The sequence below is a fragment of the Geotrypetes seraphini genome, chromosome 3 (genome assembly GCF_902459505.1).
Source record: "Geotrypetes seraphini chromosome 3, aGeoSer1.1, whole genome shotgun sequence".
Taxonomy (NCBI): domain Eukaryota; kingdom Metazoa; phylum Chordata; class Amphibia; order Gymnophiona; family Dermophiidae; genus Geotrypetes; species Geotrypetes seraphini.
In genome coordinates this window covers 399,092,735-399,117,515 of record NC_047086.1, presented here as the reverse complement: position 1 = coordinate 399,117,515, position 24,781 = coordinate 399,092,735, and the positions used below count along the sequence as shown (strand labels likewise).

Sequence of the window (24,781 nt, the reverse complement as noted above, 5' to 3'; positions counted from 1 at the left end):
GAGGCACCGACTCTCCTGCCTCTCCGATCGATGGCCTCGAGTCCTATCTGCTCCTTGGAGGCTTCTTGGGACCAGTATTCTCACAGAGGGGCTCGATCTCCTTCCAGGCATCGAGAGGGACATCGATCCAGACACTCTTCGAGGCATTCCTCTCGGCACTCAACAGTCTCGCCTCAGAAGAAATTGCCTCGGATGGGGTATTCTGCTTCGGCTGGGTCTCCTCCTCCGGGCCCGGAGTTCGAGGACCCCGAGGTTTTTTTACTCACCCTATTGCTCACAGGCCTCTGTGGAGCCCGAAGCCTCGACTTCTTCTAGTCCTTCTCGAAGACCGGCGCTGGCGGACCAACTGTCTTTTTCCTCGTTTCTCAGACAGATGGCGGATGACATGGACATTACCCTCGATGCTGGATCTCGATATTCCAAGGAGTACCTTGATACCATGCACTTGCCTCATCCTCCGGCCGAGTCCTTACGCCTACCTCTACACAAGCTCCTCGATCAGACCTTCATGAGGTGCTTTGAGTCTCCTTACTCTATCCCTGCGGTCCCTGGAAAATTGGATGCTCGGTACCGCACGGTGCATCACAAGGGCTTCGAGGGACCTCAGCTTTCTCATCAGTCCCTCCTGGTCGAATCCTCGCTCAAGCGGTTTCATCCTAGCCAGGTATATGCTTCGGTGCCTCCGGGCCGCGAGGGCAGAACCATGGATAAGTTTGGACGACGCATCTATCAGAATTCTATGATGGCGTCCCGAGTCCTGAATTATAATTTCCACTTTGCCACCTACTTGGAATTTTTTCTACCTGTGCTTCGGAAATTCACGCCCTACATCGAGTCCCAGGCTCGGTTTGCGTTTGAGGAGGTGGTGGCTTCGCTGTCCCAGCTTCGTCTTCAGTTGATGCAATCGGCCTATGATGCTTTCGAGCTCTCGGCCCGAACGGCAGCCTGTTCTGTGGCGATGCGTCATTTGGCCTGGTTGTGGACCATTGACATGGACCCGAATCTTCAGGACCGCCTGGCGAACGTCCCGTGTGCTGGGGCAGATCTTTTTGACAAATCCATCGAGACAGTCACAAAAAAATTGTCTGATCATGAAAAGTCCTTCTAGTCCATTCTTAGGCCGAAGCCTATGCCTCAGCAGTCTCGACCCTCTCGACCGCCATTGATCTATCAGAGGCGTTATCAGCCAAGGCAAGCTCCACCTGCGAGGCAACCTGCGAAGCGGCAGCTTCCTCAGAAGTCTCAGCAAAAGTCTTAGCCGTCTGCTGTCCCTAAGGCGCCTCAGCCTTTTTGACTGTCTCTTCGAGGGCATAACCAGCCTCGTTCTGCCTCCCCCTGTTTTTCCCATCGGAGGGCGCCTCCATCATTTTTATCATCGCTGGGAGGCCGTAACCACCGACCTCTGGGTCCTTACTATCATCAGGGAGGGATACTCTCTTCATTTCCATCGGGTCCCTCCAGACCACCCTCCAAGAGATTATCCTTCCAACTTGACGCAGACCGCCCTTCTTCTTCAGGAAGCTCAGGCTTTGCTTCGGCTCCGGGCCGTCGAGCCGGTCCCTGTGGACCAACACAACCAGGGGTTTTACTCCCGGTACTTCCTTGTTCTGAAGAAGACGGGCGACCTGCGACCCATTTTGGACCTCAGGGTCCTCAACAAATTCCTAGTCAAAGAGAGGTTTATCCCAGGACAAGCAGGCAGCATATTCTCACATGTGGGTGACGTCATCCACGGAGCCCCAGCGCGGACAGCCTTTCAAGCAAACTTGATTGAAGTTTCAAGTTTGCACACTGCACCACGCATGTGTGTGCCTTCCTGATCCACTAGAGGGCGCATACCCTCCTCATGGTCCTCAGTTCTTAGTTTTCCGCTGAGCCAGAAAGACCCTGTCTCTCTTCTCTGCGTTCTTCTAAGTGCCTTTCTGGCACCGCGGCTTCTTTATTTTGTTAAGGAGTCGCTGTGCGTTTGTTAATCGATCGTGTATTTCTTTGTTTCAAAAAAAAAAAAAAAAAAAAAAGGACTTTTTATTGTGTTTTTCCTCCGGCAGGCCTTTCTGGGGCCTCAGCCATGCGGCTAGGCCTCATTTGCCTGCAGCTGTATTTTCTTCTTCCCTGGCCTCTCTCTGGGCTCACCTTGTGTGAGCAGAATGGCCGGGACCCTCTTCCTTCGTTGGAATCGGACTGTGCAGCTTCGATCCCCGGTAAGTTTTTCTTTCTTTCCTTCTTCTAGGTGCGTTACCTTGGTAACGCCACCGGCTGAGTCTCAGGCATTCCAGGCATCGAGTGCGATCGTGCCCGCCTCGACGAGACCTCCGATGCGTGCCTCCTTTCATGGGAATACTCTTCACGAGGTTGCCCTTATGGAGCGTACTGCTGCACCTTTCTTACCAGTTTCATTGGTACGGTGCCGACTTCTGAACCTCGACTTCGGTGTGCCTCGACGTCGACTGGGGCTTCGTGCCTCGACGTCGACTGAGGCTGCGTTCGTCGACGGAGGCTTTGTGCCTCGACGTCGACTGAGGTTTGGTGCCTCGACGTCGACGGAGGCTTTGTCCCTCGACGTCGACGGAGGCTTTGTGCCTCGACGTCGACGGAGGCTTTGTGCCTCGACGTCGACGGAGGCTTTGTGCCTCGACGGAGGCTTTAGGCCTCGACGTCGACGGAGGCTTTGTATGTCGACGGAGGCTTTGTGCCTCGACGTCGACTGAGGCTTTGTGCCTCGACGTCGACTGAGGCTTTGTGCCTCGACGTCGACTGAGGCTTTGTGCCTCGACGTCGACTGAGGCTTCGTGCCTCGACGTCGGCTGAGGCTTGGTGCCTCGACGTCGTCTGAGGCTTTGTATCTCGGCGGCGTCGGAGGCTTGGGCGCCGGCGCGACGTCTCCTGAGACTTGTGCCTCGACATCATCTGAGGCTTTGTGCCTTGACGTCGACTGCGGCTGAGGTTTGCTGCCTCGATGTCAACCGGGGCTTGGTGTCTCGGCATCGATGGATGCTTTGTACCTTCGACGTCGGCTGAGCCGATTGCTCCGCGTCGCCTGATGCTTGTGCTTCGGCGTCGACTGAGGCTGGGAGGCCTCATCGTCGGCTGGCGACCGAGGCTTCGTGCCTCGCCGTTAACTGAAGCTTTGTGACTGGGCGTCGCTTGGGGCTTTGTGCCCTTGGGTTGACTGTGGCCTTGTGCCTCGGAGTCGACTGGGGTTTTGGGCCTCGGCGTCGACTGCGGGTTTGCGCCCCGGTTTCGACAGGGGCTTCGTGCCTCGACTTCGTCTGTGGCTCTGTGCCTCGGCGTCTCCGGCTCCTATTTGGTTGTGGTGCGGAGTTTGGTTTCCTGGTGGAGACTCTCTCCCTGCTCCCGCTCTATTGCTCCCGCCATGCGTCATCTCGCTTGGGGCAGAGTGGGGCTGTGGACCCTCCAGGTTCGTCTCACTACCTTTCCTTGCGTGAGTACTGCGTTCCTTGAGGCCTCTCTTGCCAAAGCCACTAACCACCTTTCAGACCGCGACCGGTCCTTCGCCTATCGGGACGCCTTCAGCTGAATCCCTTCTTCCTTGGTGGTTTTGACTCTTTCTCCGGAGGGGCCCTCCGGATACCTTTCTTGGGTTATCTCGGCCTCCTGCGCGGCAGTCGCTATAGCTGCAGCGGCTTCGGGTTGGGGTCCAGCCGGCTTCGGCGACTCCTGGCCGTCTTTTGGACTATTCTCGCATAGCCTCCGGGCTGCTCTCTTCTGGGGATTCCTCCCCTCCCTTCGGGAGGGGTGTCACCGTGTCTCCGCACTGGGAGTTTAGCCTCGCCTCTGTCGGTTGGGCTTTCCCATCCTCCGAGCTACGTCTGGTCCGGGCCCTTCGGGACCTGCACTAGTTTCTGATCTGGGAGCGTTTCAGTCTCTGTCCGCCCCGGTCTCGGGAGTCCGTCTGGGCGGACCTGGACCCAGTTTGTCTGCGCTCCTTCTTGTCTCGACCTCATGGAGAGGGCCTTGTCTGTTTATACCGGACGATGGTCCCTCTGTCCTCGGTCCGCCTCCGGTCTTTTCGGCCACTGCCTCGGCAGGCCGCCTGTCTGCGCCTGAGTCAGCTGGTGACTCAGCGGTTTTCGACCTCGGCCGAGCTGATGCTTTGGGATCTTGGGTCTCCACGGTTCATGTCCCGATGTTCGCCTGGTTTCCTCTTCGTGTTCCCCACTGCACCCGAGCATTTCCGTGATGGCAGGATAGGGATCCCGCTTCCCAGCGCTTGGATCGGATTCTTTGGTCGGGTGAGGACCGTCGCAGCCGCATCAATCTGCTGCAGCTCCGGGCCATTTTCAATGCCGGGACGGATTTTCGTTATTGGTCGATGGATTGCGGGGTCCTGGTGAGTCCCGTCATCCCGGGGGCGATGTATCCTGTGACCAAGCCAGGGTGGACAAGGTTCCCTGTTACTTTGCAGGCGAGCCCTTCGTCTTTGGCAGGGGGCGTCACCCCGCTACTTCTTTCTTTGGGCGGTGTGTTTTCGGGGCGTGCAGCATTGTCTGGTGGACACGTTGCGTCACCCCTTTTTAGCCGCATGAATGGTCGCTCCATTCTCAGACTCTGCGGCTTGTGGTTGCCTGGTGGGGAACCCCACAGGTAGTTCTGTTCGCTTTGCCCCTCACTCACTGGTTGCCTCGATCTTGCTCGAGGATGTTCTCCCAGGGTTCGCATCGAGGTGGATGCTTTCCTTCTCGATTGGATGGGCAGGTTCCTCTATGGGTTCCCTTCCCTTACTTTGTTACTCCTCCTGTCGGTCTGCGCCACCATGATCTTGATGGCTCCTCAGTGGCCCTGGCAGCTGCGGTTCTCCCGGCTCCTCCAGCATGTCAGGGAGCCTCTGTTCCTACCTCTGCTCACTTCTCTGCTGTCTCAGAGTTGAGGTTTCTATTGCATTCCATTCTGCAGTCTCTACTCTTATCAGCTTCGTTCCTCGCAACGTGCCTCCCTCCTTCTGTTTCAAGTCGGTGGGGGTGTTTTCGAGGCCTCTCGAAAGATCTCCACTCGGCAATGCTATTCCCAGAAATGGTCCTGATTTGCTGCGTGGTGTGCTGAGCACCGCATGGATCCGCTCTCTGTCTCCTTGCCTTCAGTGCTGGTTTATCTGTTTCTCTTGTCTCGGTCTGGTCTCGAATTGACATCTATTCGAGCCCACCTCTGTGCTTTTGCTGCCGGTCATCGGCCGCTTGATGGGACGCTGCTCTCCGTCCATCCGACGGTTCCCCGCTTTATGAAGGATCTCTTCAATGTACATCCTCCGCTCAAAGCCCCTCCGGTGGTTTGGGATCTTTGTGTGTCCTGACTCAATTGGTGCTACCTCTATTGATTCCATTGCTAGAGCTCTTTGAATTATTTCACCAGGCAGGTGGTATTCCTGGTTGCTCTCACGTCTGCTCGCGAGTCAGTGAGCTACAAGCTTTGCTTGCGGACCCGTCTTTTCCTGTATTTTTTCATGCACGGTGGTTCCGTGTACTCAACCCCAGTTCTTGCCCAAGGTGGTTTCGGACTTTCCGCTCCCTCATTTCATTGTTCTTCTGGTCTCTTTCGTGTAGCCCCACTCGCCTCCGGGCGAGGTGGCGCTTTACACACTTGACTGTAAGAGGGCGTTGACTTTTTATCTTCAACGCGCTCAGTCTCCTCAGACGGTTCCTCAATTGTTTTTGTCCCTCGACCCTAATCGGTTGGGACGCCCAGTTCCAAGCGCAACTTGTCCAACTGGTTGGCTGCTTGTATTTCCTTTTGCTAAGCTCAGGCTGGTCTCGAGCTGCATGGTCAAGTTGCGGGACATATGTCCGAGCGATGGCGGCTTCTGTAGCTTTCCTCAGGTCGACGCCTATCGAGGAGATTTGCAAGGCTGCCCCTTGGTCTTCGGTTCATACTTTCACCTCCCACTACTGCCTGGATACTCTGTCCAGGAGCGATGGCCGGTTTGGCCAGTCGGTTTTGAGTAATCTGTTTTCTTGAATTGCCAACTTCCCTCCATCCCTTTTTTGGTTAGCTTGGAGGTCACCCACATGTGAGAATATGCTGCCTGCTTGTCCTGGGATAAAGCACAGTTACTTACCGTAACAGGTGTTATCCAGGGACAGCAGGCAGATATTCTCACAACCCGCCCGCCTCCCCAAGGTTGGCTTCTTTGCTAGCTAGCTGAACTGAGGACCATGAGGAGGGTATGCGCCCTCTAGTGGATCAGGAAGGCACACACATGTGTGGTGCAGTGTGCAAACTTGAAACTTCAATCAAGTTTGCTTGAAAGGCTGTCCGCGCTGGGGCTCCGTGGATGACGTCACCCACATGTGAGAATATCTGCCTGCTGTCCCTGGATAACACCTGTTACGGTAAGTAACTGTGCTTTCGCATGCTGACCCTTGCTTCTCTCTATCCCCTCCTCGAGCAGAACGACTGGTTATGCTCTCTGGATCTCAAGGAGGCCTACACTCACATTCCCATTCATCCGGCCTCTCGCAAATTCCTCAGATTTCGGGTGGGACATCTGCATCTGCAGTATCGAGTGCTTCCATTCGGTCTGTCCTCGTCTCCCAGAGTCTTCACGAAGTGTCTGGTAGTGGTGGCTGCTGCACTCCGGAACCAGGGTCTTCAGGTATTTCCCTACCTCGACAACTGGCTCATCAAGGCTCCCTCGGCCTTGGGGGTCGTCTCAGCGACCCTGTCCACGATTCTGTTCCTGCAGAGTTTGGGCTTCGAGATCAACTTTCCCAAATCTCATCTACAGCCTACACAGTCGCTCCCCTTCATCGGGGCGGTCCTGGATACCATACGGCTCAGAGCATTCCTTCCCCCTCAGCGCATGGATGCTCTTCTTCATCTCTGCCAGTCTGTGTCTTCTCGCCAGTCCATCTCCGCGAGACACATGATGGTCCTCCTGGGCCACATGGCCTCGACAGTTCATGTGACGCCGTTGGCCAGACTCCATCTCAGAATCCCTCAGTGAACCCTGGCATCTCAGTGGACTCAGGTTTCGGATCCGTTGACCTGATACATCGTCGTCACTCCTGCTCTTCGGCAGTCTCTAGTTTGGTGGATGACCTCTTCGAATCTATCCAGAGGTTTGCTGTTTCATTCTCCTCCCCACCAGAAGGTTCTCACGACCGATTCATCGACCTATGCCTGGGGAGCGCATCTGGATGGGCTTCGCACTCAGGGATTCTGGACCAGTGTGGACCGACTCCATCAAATCAATCTTCTGGAGCTCAGAGCCATCTTCAATGCTCTTCAAGCTTTTCAACATCTGCTTCACGACATGATGGTCCTCATTCGCACAGACAATCAGGTCGCCATGTATTATGTCAACAAGCAGGGGGGCACGGGCTCGGCCTCCCTCTGCCAGGAAGCTCTCAGAGTCTGGGACTGGGCGGTTCGCCACAACGCCTTCCTCAAAGCTGTCTACATTCAGGGGAAGGACAATGTCTTGGCAGACAACTTGAGTCGTCTACTCCAGCCTCACGAGTGGACGCTCCATTCCACATCCCTTCATCAGATCTTTGCTCAGTGGGGGACGCCTCAGATAGACCTCTTTGCAGCTCCCCACAATTTCAAGCTCCCTCAATTTTGCTCCAGGATCTACACTCCTCATCGCCTCGAGGCAGATGCTTTCCTGCTGGATTGGGGGAATCGCTTTCTGTATGCGTTTCCTCCATTTCCTCTCATACAAAAGACTCTGGTCAAGCTGAGGTCCGACCATGCCACCATGATTCTGATTGCTCCTCGGTGGCCCCGACAACCCTGGTTCTCCCTTCTACTTCAACTCAGCAGCAGGGAGCCTTTTCTCCTTCCGGTGTTTCCTTCACTGCTTACTCAGCATCAGGGATCTCTGCTTCATCCCAACCTGCAGTCCCTCCACCTGACAGCTTGGTTCCTTTCAACGTAACTCCTCACCAGTTTTCCCAGGCGGTGAGGGATGTCTTAGAGGCTTCCAGGAAGCCTGCTACTCGTCAATGCTACTCCCAGAAATGGACCAGATTTGCTTCATGGTGTATTTCCAATTCTAAGGAGCCTCAGCAAGCCTCCCTATCCTCTGTGTTGGACTATCTTCTACACTTGTCTCAGTCTGGTCTCAAGTCGACCTCTATACGAGTCCACCTGAGCGCTATTGCGGCTTTCCGTCAGCCTCTGCAAGGGAAACCTCTATCTGCTCATCCTGTGGTTTCCAGATTTATGAAAGGACTTTTTCATGTCAATCCTCCTCTCAAACCGCCTCCAGTGGTTTGGGATCTCAATGTTGTCCTTTCTCAACTTATGAAACCTCCTTTTGAGCCTCTGAGAAAGGCTCCACTGAAGTTTCTCACTTGGAAAGTGGTTTTTCTGGTGGCCCTCACATCTGCTCGCAGGGTCAGTGAGCTTCAGGCCTTGGTGGCGGACCCACCTTTCACAGTATTCCATCATGACAAGGTGGTCCTCCGCACTCATCCAAAATTTCTACCTAAAGTGGTCTCTAAGTTTCATCTCAACCAATCCATTGTACTTCCAGTGTTTTTTCCGAAGCCTCATTCTCATCCTGGAGAATCATCTCTTCACACTCTGGACTGTAAGCGTGCTTTGGCTTTCTACTTGGATCGCACCAAACCACACAGAACTACTCCTCAACTATTCATCTCCTTTGATCCAAACAAGTTGGGATGACCTGTATCTAAGCGCACCATCTCCAACTGGATGGCAGCTTGTATCTCTTTTTGCTATGCCCAGGCTGGATTACCCCTTCCTTGTAAGGTCACAGCCCATAAGGTCACAGCAATGGCGGCCTCTAGCCTTCCTCAGATCGACACCGATTGAGGAGATTTGTAAGGCTGCCACTTGGTCCTCGGTTCATACATTCACCTCTCATTACTGTCTGGATACTTTCTCCAGAAGGGATGGACAGTTTGGCCAAACAGTGTTACAAAATTTATTCTCCTAAGTTGCCAACTCTCCCACCATCCCATTGAGGTTAGTTTGGAGGTCACCCACTAGTGAGAATACCTGCCTGCTTGTCCTGGGATAAAGCAATGTTACTTACCGTAACAGTTGTTATCCAGGGACAGCAGGCAGCTATTCTCACGTCCCACCCACCTCCCCTGGGTTGGCTTCTCTGCTAGCTACCTGAACTGAGGAGACACGCCCGGACCATCGGGCGGGAAGGCACTGGCGCATGCACGGTGCGGGCATCTCGAAACTTCTGAGTTTCTTCAAGCAAGACATGCTTGTGAGACGTCCGTATCGGGGCTCTGTCGGATGACATCACCTACTAGTGAGAATAGCTGCCTGCTGTCCCTGGATAACAACTGTTACGGTAAGTAACATTGCTTTCTCTGCGCTCCTCAAGAGTGTAGAGCTGTAATTTGCCTAGTCTTTCTTCGTATGAGAGACTCTTGAGTCCGGAGACCATTCTAGTGGCCATTCACTGGACCGATTCAGCTCAAAGCACATCTTTACGGTAATGTGGTCTCCAAAATTGCACACAGTATTCCAGGTGAGGTCTCACCATGGTTCTGTAAAGCGGCATTATGACTTCAGGTTTGTGGCTGATGAAGCTTCTATTGATACATCCCAACATTTGTCTTGCCTTGGATGAGGCCTGCTCTACTTGTTTGGCAGCCTTCATGTCTGCACTGACGATTACTCTTGTTTCCACTGCTTTCCAGCTCCGCAAGAATATGGTCAGATCCACCTATGATACTTTTGAGCTTACTTCTCGGGCAGCAGCTATGCCGGTAGCTATGTGACGTCTTGCATGGTTACAGGTTTCCAACCTGGACGTTAACCACCAAGACCGTCTGGCCAGTGCTCCCTGTCTCAGAGATGAGCTTTTTGGTGACTCTACCGACACTGCCACACAGAAGCTTTCTGTCCATGAGACCAGATAGGATATGTTGGTGAAACCAAAAAAGAAACCTCAGGCCCCCTCGATCTTTTAAGCCTGCTTCTACTTACCAGCATTGGTTTACTGCTAAAACTCCTGCTCATCCACCACCTAGAAAACAGAAGCAGCAACAGCAGCATCAATCACCCAAACAGCTGGCCGCTCAACAGAAACTTCAGCAGCCTTTTTGATGTGTTCCTTATGAGCATAGCCAAAGTTCACATTCTCCATCCTCTGCCACAGCCCATAGGAGGGTGCCTTCAGCTTTACATCAGTCGTTGGGAGCTCATCACCTCCGATCTCTGTATTAAACATCATTCGTCAGGATTACATTCTTCATTTCTATACCCTTCCTCCAAATCATCCACCAAGAGAGTCTGCTTCAAACCCTGCATAGTCCTCTCTTCTTCTCAAAGAGGTTCAGTCCCTGCTTCTTCTTAATGACATCGAAGAAGTTTCTCGCTCTCAACTCAACCAAGGATTCTACTCCTGCTATTTCTTAATTCCAAAGAAGATGGGAGGACTGCGGCCCATTCTGGACCTCAGGAATCTCAACAAATATCTCATGGAGAAATTCTGGATGCTCTCTCTTGCCCTTCTTTAACCCCTATTGGTGCAGAATGAATGGTTATGCTCTCTGGATCTCAAGGAAGCCTATACTCATATACTTATCCATCCGGCTTCCAGAATATAACTCCGTTTTCGAATGAACCAGCAAAATTACCAATACAAAGTACTTCCGTTTGGCATGGCATCTTCACCCAGGGTCTTTACAAAGTGCTTGATTGTGGTAGCAGCAGCCCTCTGATCTCACAATCTTCAGGTTTTTCCTTACCTGGACAACTGGTTGATCAAGGCTTCATCATCTCAGGAAGTAGAACTGGCGACAACTCAAACCATCTCTTTCCTTTAAGCCTTGGATTTTGAGATCAATTTCCCCAAATCGTCTCTTCAATCGACTCAACGTCTCCAGTTCATTGGAGCCATTCTCGATACTACTCTTATGAGGATGTTTCTTCTTCCAGATTGCCTAACCCCTCTGCTTCATCTCTGCCAGCAGATGTTTCATCTAAAAATGATCTCTGCGATGCGCATGATGGTTCTCCTAGGCCACATGGCCTCCACAGTTCATGTGACACCACTTGCAGGCTGCATCTTCACACTCCTCAGTGGGCCCCACTTTTCATTGGTCTCAAGTGACAGATCGCCTCTCATAGCATATGTCTGTAACCTCATCTCTTCTACAGTCGCGCCACTGGTGGATGATCTCCTCCAATCTCTCCATAGGTCTACTTTTCCATGTACCTACTCATCAACAGGTGCTCACAACGGATGCTTCCCCGTACACCTGGGGGGGCACATATGAACGGTCTTCAAATGCAAGGCCATTGGACTTCCAAAGAGCACAAATTTCCCATCAATTTTGCTATAGCTCAGAGCGATGTGCTCATGACGGATGCTTCCCCATACATTTGGGGGGGCACACATCAACGGTCTTCAAATGCAGGGCCATTGGACTTCCAAAGAGTGCAAATTTCACATCAATTTGCTAGAGCTCAGAGCGATGCACTATGCACTGAAAGCTTTCCATCACCCTCTGAGCGATCAAGTCCTCCTCCTTCGCACAAGTAATCAAGTAACAATGTACTACATAAACAAGCAAGGAGGCATGGGCTTTCTTCCACTTTGTCAGGAAGCTCAGAAGATCTCTCTGTGGGCGACGGCCCGCAACCTCTTCCAGAGAGCAGTCTACATACAAGGTGAACAGAATTCCTTGGCAGACAACCTTTAGCAAAATTCTTCAGTCTCATGAATGGACACTCAGCTCAACACTTCTCCATGCCATCTTTGCACAATGGGGCACTCCTCAAGTGGACTTGTTTGCAGCTCCCCACAATTTGCCCCAGTTCTGCTCCAGACTTTACTCTCCTCACCATCTGGAAGCAGATGCCTTTCTACTGGACTGGACGCAAATGTTTCTCTATTCGTTTCCTCCCACTCCTCTTATCTTGAAAACTCTTTTCAAACTCAAACAGGAGTCAGCCACCATGATACTCATAGCTCCTTGGTGGCCCAGACAACATTGGTTCTCCCTTCTATTTCAACTCAGCACCAGGGAGCCCATTCCTCTTCCAATTTTTTCTTCTCTACTTACACAGAATCAAAGGACTCTTTTTCATCCCAACTGGCAACTGTTACACCTGACATCTTGGTATCTCTCGGACTGAACTCAGCTGAATTGCATCTCTCTCAGCCTGTCTGCACTATTATCGATGCCTCCAGGAAACCAGCCACTCAACAGTGTTATCAACAAAAGTGGACTTCTTTATCAGTTGATCTTGTTTTGGACTATTTGCTCCATCTTTCAAACTCTGGACTCAAGTCAACTTCTATTAGAGTCCATCTCAGTGCTATTATAGCTTTTCATGTTCCAGTCGAGGGCAAAAATCTTATGGCTGATCCTTTGGTCTCCAGATTCATGAAGGGTCTTTTCAATGTAAAACCACCTCTCAAACCTCCTCCAGTTGTCTGGTACCTCAATGTGGTTCTTTCCAGGTTGATGAAGCCACCATTTGAACCACTGGCTGCAGCTCATCTGAAGTTTCTTATCTAGAAAGTTGTTTTTCTTCACTTCTGCAAGAAGAGTCAGTGAGTTACAAGCGTTGGTTGCAGATCCACCCTTCACAGTTTTACACCATGATAAAGTGGTTCGCACGCATCCAAATTGGTCAAGGAGTTCCATCTTAATCAGTTGATTGTGCTTCCAGTTTTTTCCCTAAGCCTCATTCTCATGCAGGAGAAACGGCATTGCATACTCTGGACTGTAAACGTGCTTTGGCCTATTACATCGACAGGACAAAGCCTCATAGAACATCTCCCCAACTGTTCATCTCATTTGATCCCAACAAATTGGGGCGTCCTGTTTCCAAGAGAACGATTTCCAATTGGTTAGCGGCCTATATCTCGTTCTGTTATGCTCAGACTGGTCTACATCTGGAGAGTCATGTCACAGCTCAAAAGGTCGGAGCTATTTCAGTTTTCCTTTGATCTACTCCTATTGAGGAAATTTGTAAAGCTGCCATGTGGTCCTCAGTTCATACCTTCACTTCACATTACTGTCTGGAAACCTTTTCCAGATGGGATGGGCACTTCGGCCAATCTGTTTTGCAAAATTTATTTTCCTAGAGGCCAACTTTCCCGCCATCTCATTCAAGATAGCTTGGAGGTCACCCATGTGTGAGAATATGCTGCTTGCTTGTCCTGGGATAAAGCACAGTTATTTACCGTAACAGGTGTTATCCAGGGACAGCAGGCAGATAAGTCTCACAACCCACCCACCTCCCCTGGTTGGCTTCTTAGCTGGCTTATTTTTTTTTTTTTTTTTAATATCTTTATTGTGAAGTGCAATATGGGCAGGAAAACCAGCTAACAATACAAGCATACTCACTACGAAAAATTAGAGCAAGTATACACAGTTTTCCTTTTTTTTTTTTTAGTAGTTAACCCCACAAACGTGAGCTAGGATGTAACAGAAAGAGGAAAAGTCTTGTTTGTTTATTTTGTTTACACCACAGTGCCAGTGTAGTTAGGAGAAGGCAAAAGGGGTGGAGGCTATAAAATAAACCCACCAGGATGTTTGAAAAAAACACCCAATTGGGCAGGAAAATTGAATCAAATCGAAAAATTGATTCAATAGGCTGAATTGAATCAAATTTTTTTTTTCCTGAATTGGGCAGCACTACCCTAGAGCACAAAAAGGTATCGTGGTGAGAACAAAAAGGTATGAATTTGAAAGGAAGTGATTAGGTTAAAATGCAACAATTTTTGATAAATCAGATAAACTCCAATATCAAAATGATGCTGTGCAGGCATTCATCTCCCCCATACCCTAGATAAATATTTAATTAATCATCCAGGCAAAGAACCTAATCTGTAGTCTCCCTTTACTATCCGTGAACCCACCTGGCAAAGATTATTAGTAAAGAGTGATCAAAACCTTTTTTTGTCTGTCAGCTGAAACAGAATCTGCAGCCTGCTCACTTTTGGCCAAACTGAAGCCCAAACCAGACCAGTTCCCAAAAGGAACAGCCTCCACTCCCTCCCCTTGACCCAAAGGAGCTCCCACTTCTCCTCCTCCTCTCCACAAATAGAAGCCTCCATCCAGGAACCACCCATAGGCTCCCCCTGTCTCCAAAACACCTTCAAGTCTCATCATTCCTCTATGCTTACCCTTCATTTCTTCTCATACTAAGAGCAAAGCACACATATCATGATTCTCATAGTGTCATACAGACCTTGACAGAACTGGCACCCTCACCTTGAAACTTAGCAGTTACCATATTTTTTGCAGTGGCAGCGAGAGGCAGAGCGGTGAACAAGGCAGGCGCAAGCTTTTCGCGCGCCTGCCTGATCCCACGCCGCTGCATGAATGGCTGTTGTCAGTTCTCGCAATAATTGATGGCAACCATTCATGCAGCGGCGTGGGACCAGGCAGGCACGCATGAAGCTTCTGCCTGCCTTGTTCGCCGCTCTGCCACTTGTAATGTAATGTAATGTAATTTATTTCTTATATACCGCTACATCCGTTAGGTTCTAAGCGGTTTGAAGAAAATATACATTAAGATTATAAATGAGAAGTAAGAAGGTACTTAAACTGTCCAGCAACTGTCCAGCGGGGGAAGCGCCTGGAGTAAAAAAAGGTCACTGCTGTAGCGGTCCAGTAAGGGAAGCACCAGGAATACAAAAGATATCAGGAGGAGAGTACAAAAAGGTACGGGGGGGGGGGAGGGGTGTGGTATTCGCTTCATAAGACGCATCCTTATTTCCACCCACTTTTTTTGGGGGGGAAAAAAAAGTATGTCTTATGGAGCAAAAAATATGGTAAGTGATGGATTCAGTTTGAACAGTGATTAATCAAAACCAGGTCTGAAGTTTGCAGCCATATAGTTATGTATTCACACCTAAGACATTCCATCATTACTATCTATTTTGTTATTAACTCCTATTTACTTTTAAAATATATTTTATTTAGATAGTAAACACGTGGTATATAATGAAGATACAGATGATACTGAAACAGATGACTTTACAGTTGGTTTCGGTGAAGAAGCTTATGAGAGTGAAAAAGATGATGAGTTTAAAAAGGTATTGTTTTATATTTTAAAAAAACTTATGAAAAACATTTTTATCAAAATTTTATTTCTGAGTAGAAAGTATATTTATTTTTGTGGTCCAAAACCTCTTACAAGAGGAAGGGGATTTGATATACTGCCTTTCTGTGCTTACAATCAAAGCATTTTACATATTATATGCAGGTAGTTATTTTGTACCTGGGGCAATGGCGAATTAAGTGATTTGCCCAGAGTCACAAGGAGCTGTTGTGGAAATCAAACCTAGTTCTCCGGCCACTGTACTACTAGGTAACTCATTCACTCCACTCCTTTACTTCCAATTCTAGTTCAGTTTCTTAAAATAAGGACAATTATAATATTATTCTTTCACTTTTGGTTTAGCACGTTCAGCAGCAGACAAATTTGTTTCACAAGAGCCTATGCTTTTCTCTTTTAAGTTTATCATTATCCAGGACATAGTTGAAAAGGCAATAATCAGTTGATATTTTCCAATTTCTTTCACATTAACATTACTCAGACTCCTGAGGCAGGCCATAGGGACCAAACATGTAATTGCCAAGTCCAAATAGATACAATAAAGAAATTGAGTACCTAAGGTCACCTTCAAAGTTTGTTTGTTTTTTTGGGGGGGAGGGGGGTTTGCCTTTCTAGCTTGAGAAGGTAGCATCTCCTGTTTCTTTGTGATAATTTTTTCCCTGACACGTGAACTCTGTTCCTCATCACAGAGTTAAGATTGGATGCTTTGGTATGAAAGTTCATGAGAACATTTTCTCCCTGACTTTGCATCAGATTTCAGAAAGAATTTACGTGGGATTTTTTGCACCAGCTTTTCTTGCATGCACTTGTATCACAAAATCTGGAAAACTTCTGAAAACTAGATTTAAGTGTGGTTACATATTTTTTGGGAGCTCTACTGGTGCCCAGAAATCCTTCCTCTATATGCAAATAAAACTAGTCACATTTAAGGTGGCCAATTTATGCAGCTTCATAGATGGAAAAGGTGCCACAAATAGAAACATGATGGCAGATAAGGCCAAATGGCCCATCTAGTCTTCCTATCTGCAGTAACCATTATCTCTTTCTGTCTCCGAGAGATCCCACGTGCCTATCCCAGGCCCTTTTAAATTCAGACAGTCTCTGTCTCCACCACCATTCTTCAGGCTTCTGGGAGACTGTTCCATGAATCTATCACCCTTTCTGTAAAAATGTATTTTCTTAGATTACTCGGGAGCCTATCACCTCTTAACTTCGTCTTATGCCCTCTCATTGCAGAGCTTCCTTTCAAATTAAAGAGACTTGATTCATGCGCATTTACATTACGTAGGTATTTAAACGTCTCTATCATATCTCTCCTCTCCCGCCTTTCCTCCAAAGTATACAGCTTGAGATCTTTAAGTCTGACCCCATAAGCCTTATGATGAAGACCACATACCATTTTAGTAGCCTTCCAGAATTGTACACAACATTCTAAATGAGGTCTCACCAAAGTCTTATACAAGGGCATCAATACCTCCTTTTTCCTACTAGTCATACCTCTCCCTATGCAACCTAGCATCCTTCTAGCTTTCCTCGTCACCTTTTCAACCTGTTTTGCCACCTTAAAATCATCACATACAATCACACCCAAGTCCCAATCTTCTGTCATGCATATAAGCTCTTATCCCAAGACAAACAGGCAGCATATTCTCTACATGTGGGTGGCGTCATCCATGGAGCCCTGTCGTGGACAGCTTTTCAAGATCTTAAAGTTTGCTAGTGCAGCACCGCGCATGCGTGTGCCTTCCCGCCCCACTAGAGGGCGTGTCTCCTCAACATGGTTGGATAGACTGGATGGACCATTCGGGTCTTTATCTGCTGTCATCTACTATATTACTATATACCAGTGGTGTGTGGCCTTCAGGTGATTAACCCATCGCCCTGAGGGCACAGCTCTGAATTTGATTGGTTGAGCAGGCAGCAGGGACAAGCTGTTCAACTAATCAAATTCAGAGCAATGCTGTATTTTAATGTATTGCTATGTAAACCGCTTTGACCTGCTTTGCAGAATAAGGTGGCATAGAAAGTATAAATAAAAATAACATACTGTTATGGTCTTCAGAGGGTTGGGTGAATCCCTAGCTCTAGACCCCTGGGTTGTTGTTGGTTTTTTTGTTTACTTTTTGCAGTTTGGTTGAGCAGGCTGTCTGCTTAACCAATCAAACTGCATCAAAGTGAGCAAAAATAAAAAAGTGAGGCTGGAGAGTTGGGGATTTACTGAATCCCCTGAAGACCCTGACCGCACGTCACTGATCTAGTCCTAGTAAGAGTAGGATCTTGGCCTTTGAATCCACTGGCTTCAGGTGTTCTGCTTTTAGTTGCAAATGAGGGTGATGTTGCACAACCTCAGGTGTAGGGATTGAATCCCCTGATGTCTGGTATTTGATTGCACTCAATTAGAGTTGGTATATCTCTTTTGATCCTGCCATATTTTGCTTCTATCATGTAACCACTCAATTTTTTCTTCATCTTCCTTGACCTCCCTGAACAGGTTCTAAGGTGGTTGGGATAATGGTTCCTTTGGATGTTAAATAAGTCAAAGAACTATGCCCTTGCTGAGGACTGGCTACTTTTTTTATTTATGACGATATACATTTTCACTGCTTTTTCTGGTTGCTATTTTGCCACACAAATCTTGGTGCATGACCTTTCACTGACGCCTTCTCCACAAACTTCTCTGCAGTTCATAGTGACTTTCAGTGTTGGCATTTGTTATGTTTCCTTCTCTGCACCATGGCTTGATTCTGAGGCAGGGTTTTTCGGAGAGGCCAGCTTGCTCCTGTCAGTATGTAAGGTACTTATAATATTTTATATACCGCCAAAGCCATGATAGTTCGAGGCGGTTTACAACAAGAGGTGCTAGACAATCAGCGAAGTGGTCACCATACAAAGTCATCGAATACAAGCTTACAGAATGGAAGAAGTGAAAACCTTTAAAATTCTTAGGTTACAAATCGATTAAACAAATTCATTTTTACTGATTTTCTAAAAGTGAAGTAGGATGAGGAATGCGGGATAATGTTACCCAGCCAATCGTTCCATTTACCTGCCTGGAAGGCGAGAGTTCTGTCCAGGAATCTTTTATAGTGGCAGGCCTTTATTGTCGGATAGGTGAACAGATAAATTCTACGTGTGGGCCTAATAGAACTATCCAGATTAAATTGAGAAACCAAGTACGTGGGGGCCAGATCAAATATTGATGTAAAACAAAGACAAAAAAATTTAAACAAAACTTGTGCTTCCAGGGGCAGCCAATGAAGTTTTTGATAATAAGGGCTTATGTGTTCCCATTTCTTCAACCCAAAAATCAGTCGAACTACCGAATTTTGAATAATTCGGAGTCTTTGAAGGTTTTTTTAGAAGGCTCCCAAGTAAATGATGTTGCAATAATCAAGCATGCTTAAGATGGAAGATTGAACCAATAAGCGGAATGATGCTGCATCAAAGTATTTTCGGATGGTTCTAAGTTTCCATAGTATCGAGAAGCATTTTCTAACCAATAAATCTGTGTGAACATTTAGAGTAAGGTGACGGTCCAGAGTAACTCCCAGAATTTTTATGGAATAGTCAATAGGGAAGACCTGACCATTCAAGAAAATCGATGAGTCTTTAATTTTATCATTTGGGCTTGCCAAGAAAAATTTGGTTTTCTCTGAGTTGAGTTTCAATTTGAATTTGGTCATCCATAATTCAATTTGCTTTAGAATGGATGATAGTTGATTCTTTGTCTCAGAAGACAGGGTAGCAGTGGTGTACCTAGGGTATGTGGCACTTGGGGCCCATCATTTTTTGACACCCCTCCCCACCTGCCCCCCATGTAAAAAATATTTTTTGTAATAACCATGAAACGGTATAAATGGTCAGAATAGAAACAGGCAGTGAAAATTTTCTTTTATTGAACCTCATAAATGTAACCATTATTCCAAACATAACATAACATAACATAAATTATGTCTGAATTGTCATGACATCAAAAGTACATATGGAGTAGTTGCAGGTGATACTTGGGACAGTTCTGATTGTGTTAATTCGGTTTTATGTGTTTTTTGAATAGAAGGGTTTTTATTTCTTTTTTGAAGGTTTTGTATTCTGTGGTCGAGGTCAATAGGTTGTAGAGTTGGGGGTCGAGTATTGTAACTCAAATGGCTAGGAGGTTGTCGAACAGTTTTTTTCTTTTGACGTTTTTGGTTGGAGGGTGTGTGAGTTCTCCTATGTCTGGTTGAGGTGGATTGAATTATTTAGCTGAAGAAATTAGTTCACATTAATTCTCTTCCATTTTTGTTCCCATTATATAAAACACTGATAAGTTCCTAGAAAAAAAATACATTAAAATAAGAAGTGAAAACAAAGGCCCCTACAGATGAGAACATAACATAAGAATAGCCTAACTGGGTCAGACCAATGGTCCATCATGCCCAGTAGCCCATTCTCATGGTAGCCAATCCAGGACACTAATACCTGGTCAAAACCCAAAGAGTAGCAACATTCCATGCTACCGATCCAGGGCAAGCAGACACTTCTCCCATGTCTTAATTACAGACTATGGACTTTTCCTCCAGGAATTTGTCCAAATCTTTCTTAAAACCATCTAAGCTATCTGCTTTTACCATAACTTCTGGCCACTTCATTTTTAAGCTTAGATCTTTCCTTCCAAACAGAGATCTTGATAGATGTCAAATACAGTACAAGGGAACTTCACACAGACTTAGCTGGGCAGGAAATGTGAATCTCCTCATACACCCACCATATAGTGCAAAAATGTGCAAAGGTCTGTTTTTTTCTTTCGATCACTACATAGCCTAATGCCACACAAGCAGCACTGTTACAAAAGTCAATGCTAAGGTTAACAAAGTTTCCTTCCTTGGACCACAAGGAGATACTGACAAACCACTGGAAGAGATAACATAAGAACATAAGCAATGCCTCTGCTGGGTCAGACCTGAGGTCCATCGTGCCCAGCAGCCTGCTCACGCGAGGGCCCCAACAGGTCCAGGACCTGTGCAATGATCCTCTATTTCTCCTAGGACAAGCAGGATAAGTCAGCCACATATGGGTGTTGTCCCAACTGCTCCCAATTTACGGATAAGCTCTCCAATAGCTCAGAGAGATTTTTTTTTTTTTCTCTGAGCACGTGCAGTGCCCGGGCACCACTGGGCATGCCCGAGCCCGACCCATTTCCCCCCTGCTTCCCCCTAATCCCCAGTCTTTAGTTTCCGCCCGTTCCCATCGGTCGGATTTTTCCACAGCTCTCCACTTTTTCTACAATCAAAACTTGTTCTACTTACTATCTTGAAGATGCCAGAAACATCAAAGAAATGTCCGGGTTGCAGGAAAAGGATGAGTACACTGGACCCTCACGACCTGTGCGTTCGCTGCTTGTGCACAGCGCACAAGGAACAGTGTTGCATGCACGTCTGTCTCCACTAAGCTAAGGAAGAGGGCACTAGTGGACTTCTTGAAGAGAAGTGAGACCCGAGAATCTTCCTCCAGCAGCCATCCTCATCGGAGCGTAGCAGCGGGGGATCCACAGACGAATCTGGTGAGGAGCCTCCAGGACGTCCTGGCTCAGTCAACCCCCCCCCCCCTCGACTGCAACTTGCCCGGTCGAGAAATCTCTCCCGGAGCTCCTGCATGCAGCCACTAGCCGCCAGCCCCTGCAGGAAGCCGATCGGGGTTCGCCCTCCGGCCCCCCCCCCCTCCTGAAGTCATCGGGAGCACCATCGGCCTCTGCCCAAGCGGGCACATCGCTGGGGGCGCCTCCCGGTCTCGCACTTACCCCCACGTGTGGACCGGAAGCGACGCCATCTCCCTGCTCCTCCACAGCCCGATCCAGCGTGAAGCCACGCCCCCCAGCAACGAGGGAGCAGCGAATGGATAGGGAGCCCGGGGAGAAACCAGCCTGCAGGCAGCCACGCCTCCCACCAATGGAGGAGCAGCCAGCTACCGGCCTAACACGCCCCCTAGCAATGGAGGAGCCAATCCCCGATCGGCCAAGCCTCCCAGCAGCAGAGGATCGCCGCCCAGGTCTGCCCCTCCGGCACAACCAGCCAACCAGCAGCCAGACCCGCCTCCTCGAAGAGAGAACTCGTTGGGGAACCCCTCCTGACGTCAGCAGGCAGGGAGATCGCAGGGGCACGCCTCCCCGATCAACTCAGGATGCTGGCTCAGCTACAAGCAGCCTGAGAACGGGGCACAACGAGGCGCGCTGCAGGGCTAAGAACCGGCACTCCGGCATCGGGATGCTTCCCGATCTCCCTGGGGGGAGTCCTATCGCCGCCACCGCCACCAGCATAGCCGCGGCAGGGGTGACAGAAGGCCCAATCACCACTCCCCTGCAGGACACAGATCCAGAGGTAGAGGCAGCAGGCGTCCATACAGCACACCATCTCCCTCCAGCCCTTCTGCATCCTCACCACCGACCAAGCGACGCAAGGACTGCACGGAGGGAATGCCCCACCTGGAGCGTCAAACGACCGGCCAAGGGGTTGAGCGTCAGATGACCGGCCAGGGGGTTGACCATCAACAACTGGTCCAGCTTCTGACCCAGCTTCTCGCTCAGCAGGGGACCCCCCAGACACCGCAGCAGCCCAGCACCCAGATGAGCAGCGCCCAAGCTCTACAAGTTAACAGAGCCACTGACATTGACACGGGGGATGAATCCGATGACAGCTTCTTGAGCACCTACAACTCGGACCGATCCCCTTCGCCATCGCAAATACAGACAACAGCGAAGCCCCCTGCACAAGCACCGGAGGACCTAGCCTATCCCAAGTTTATCCAGAAACTCGCTGCCCTCCTTGGGATCCATGTGGGGGGACCACCAGAACCCACGCCAGAGGATGACAGCCTCCTGCAATCCCTGGACTATCCCAAACAGCCAGTTGCGATCCCAGTTCATACGAACCTCCTTGACTGCAGAGACAAGATTTGGCGGACCCCCTCATCAGGGCCTCCCACATCTAAGAGACTGAGCGCAAAGTACCAGGTCCTCCCGGTCCCTGGATTTGACAGACCGCAGCTGCCACACAACTCCATCGTGGTAGCCTCAGCGCTCAAGAGACACAAGACGGCGCGATCGGCCTCTAAAGCTCCGCCTGTGAAGGACCTGAAAACCCTAGATTCCATGGGGAGAAAGACCTTTGAGGGCGCGATGCTTAACGCACAAATCGCCGCACACCAGTTCCAGATGATGCTGTACCAGGAGGCCATACAAAAAAAGATAAAACAGGCTCTACAGCTCGCCTCCAAGCCGGTACAGGACTCTCTCTCATCCCTCCTCCATGACCAAGGGGAATGCAACAAGCACCTCTTCAAGGCAGTTTTTGACGTCTTCGAGACATCCAGCCACATCGGGGGAACGGCTTTCCTAGCACGGCGCTTGGCCTGGATCCGTGCATCGGCGCACTGCGAGGACCTCCACGAGCCCCTGGTGGATGCTCCATGCACAGGAGAACACCTGTTTGGCGACAAGGTCAAAGAGACAGTCGACAGCATTAAAAACGACTGCACCACCCTTCAAACCCTTGCTTCTGACGGCCTAGAACGTTGGGCTCCTCCACGAAGACAGCAGAGAAATCGCAAGCCCTTCACTGCCAACAGACGCCACTCCGCAACACCACGCTGGCAGCAGTCCGGGAACCTACGCTCCCAGCCATATAGAAACTCCTACGTGGACAAGCGTCGCCCAAGGGACAGGGGCAATCAAAGGCAGACTGCAAAGCAAAAGCAGAACCTTTGACTACCCCCCGAACCAGCAGGGGCCGGTGGGGGGCAGAATCAGATTGTTTGTGAGTGCCTGGTCCAGAATCACCACCGACCAGTGGGTCCTCAACATCATCAAACGGGGATACCGCATACGGTTCGACTCCCGCCTTCCAGAAAAACCACCACAATGGGCGGGGCACCTAACTTCAGGCGAGACAGTTCTCCTGCGTCTAGCAGAGGACCTGCTTCAGGCAGATGTAATAGAGGCGGTGCCACCAGAGGAGATCAACATGGGGTTTTACTCCAGGTATTTTCTCGTGCCAAAGAAGGACAAGGGCAAACGCCCAATCCTGGACCTCCGTCATCTCAACAAGTGCATACACAAAGAATGCTTCCGGATGCACTCCCTGGGCACAGTCCTGCCCCTGATACAGCCCAACGACTGGCTAGCCTCGCTGGACCTACAGGACGCCTACACTCATGTACCTATCCATCCAGCTCACAGGAAGTATCTTCACTTCAAGATCAAAGAGAGACACTTCCAGTACAAAGCCCTACCCTTTGGACTCTCGATAGCCCCAAGAGTGTTCACAAAGTGCGTGGCCATGGCAGCGGCGCATCTTCGCCTGCAGGGAATATGCGTCCTTCCCTATCTCGACGACTGGCTGATAGTGGCCCGCTCACCAGGGGAGGTCCAGGCAGCCCTGACAACCACCATAACTCTCCTCCAAGAACTGGGGTTCCTCATCAACTACAAAAAATCCCATCTGATACCCACCCAGAGGATATCATTCATTGGGGCAGTCATCGATACCACACAGACCAAGGCCTTTCTACCGGACGGCCGGATCGACACCTTGACATCCCTGGCCCAGCGCATCTCTGCCAGCAGCTCATCATCAGCACGCTCCTTTCTGCGTCTCCTGGGCCACATGGCGGCCGCGGTCTTTGTTGTCCAACACACCAAACTACACATGAGACCCCTGCAATGGCACCTCAGACGTCACTGGAACCAGCATACCCAACCACTGACCACCAAGATTCCCATTCGCCGACCCATACACAAGACACTGCAGTGGTGGATGTCCCGAGAAAATTTAGCGAAGGGGAAACCATTCAGACCACCACCCCACCAGCTGGTGGTCACCACGGATGCCTCCAAACATGGATGGGGGGCACACCTTCTCCATCTTCGCACAGGAGACACATGGTCTGCCCAGGTGTCCTCACTCCATATCAACCTACTGGAGCTCAGGGCCAAAGGGAATGCCCTCGAAACCTTCAATCGATGGGTGACAGGCAGGACAGTCCTCATCCAAACAGACAACCAGGTGGCCATGTACTACATCAACAAGCAAGGGGGCACAGGGTCAGCCTCGCTCTGCAAGGAAGCCTGCCGCATTTGGGAGTTCGCCATCGCCATTCAGTGCCCCATCCGGCAACCTACCTCCCGGGGGAGCAGAACGACCTGGCCGACAGTCTCAGCCGCCGGCTGGACCCCTACGAGTGGTCTCTCAACCCAGCGGTGACGAAGAAGATCTTCAGCACCTGGGGCACACCGAGCATCGACCTGTTTGCGACAGAACTGAACACAAAATGCAAGATCTTTTGCTCAAAGAGACTGACCCATCGCCGTCTCAGTCCGACGGCCTGTCCCTGAGTTGGAACCACGGACTCTTATACGCCTATCCACCAACACCTCTCATACCCAAAGTCCTGCAGAAGATCCTCCAGGACAGAGCAACGGTGATCATGATTGCCCCATTCTGGCCCCGGCAACCATGGTTCCCGTTCCTGCAATGGATAGCGGTTCACCCACCTCTCCGCCTCCCGATCAGCGCAGATCTCATAACACAACACGGGAGCGCCACCCTCCACCACAACCTGCGCTCCATAGCCCTGACCGCATGGATGTTGAGAGGATGAACCTACCACAAGACGTGGAGCACATCCTCATGGCAGCCAGAAGACCTTCAACCTGAAAATGCTACGGATTGAAATGGAGAAGGTTCCGCCACTGGTGCACGAACACACAGCGAGACCCTTA

At 49.8% G+C, this 24,781-nt stretch overlaps 1 protein-coding gene across 1 annotated transcript in view; it reads left to right on the top strand.

Annotated features, from left to right (window-relative positions):
- The window catches only part of DNAH8 (dynein axonemal heavy chain 8), a 1,666,792-nt gene that overhangs the window by 735,953 nt on the left and 906,058 nt on the right, over positions 1–24,781 (top strand). Inside the window, 1 exon segment of the mRNA XM_033937418.1 lies at positions 14,895–15,007. Coding sequence (XP_033793309.1) covers positions 14,895–15,007 — 113 coding nt within the window.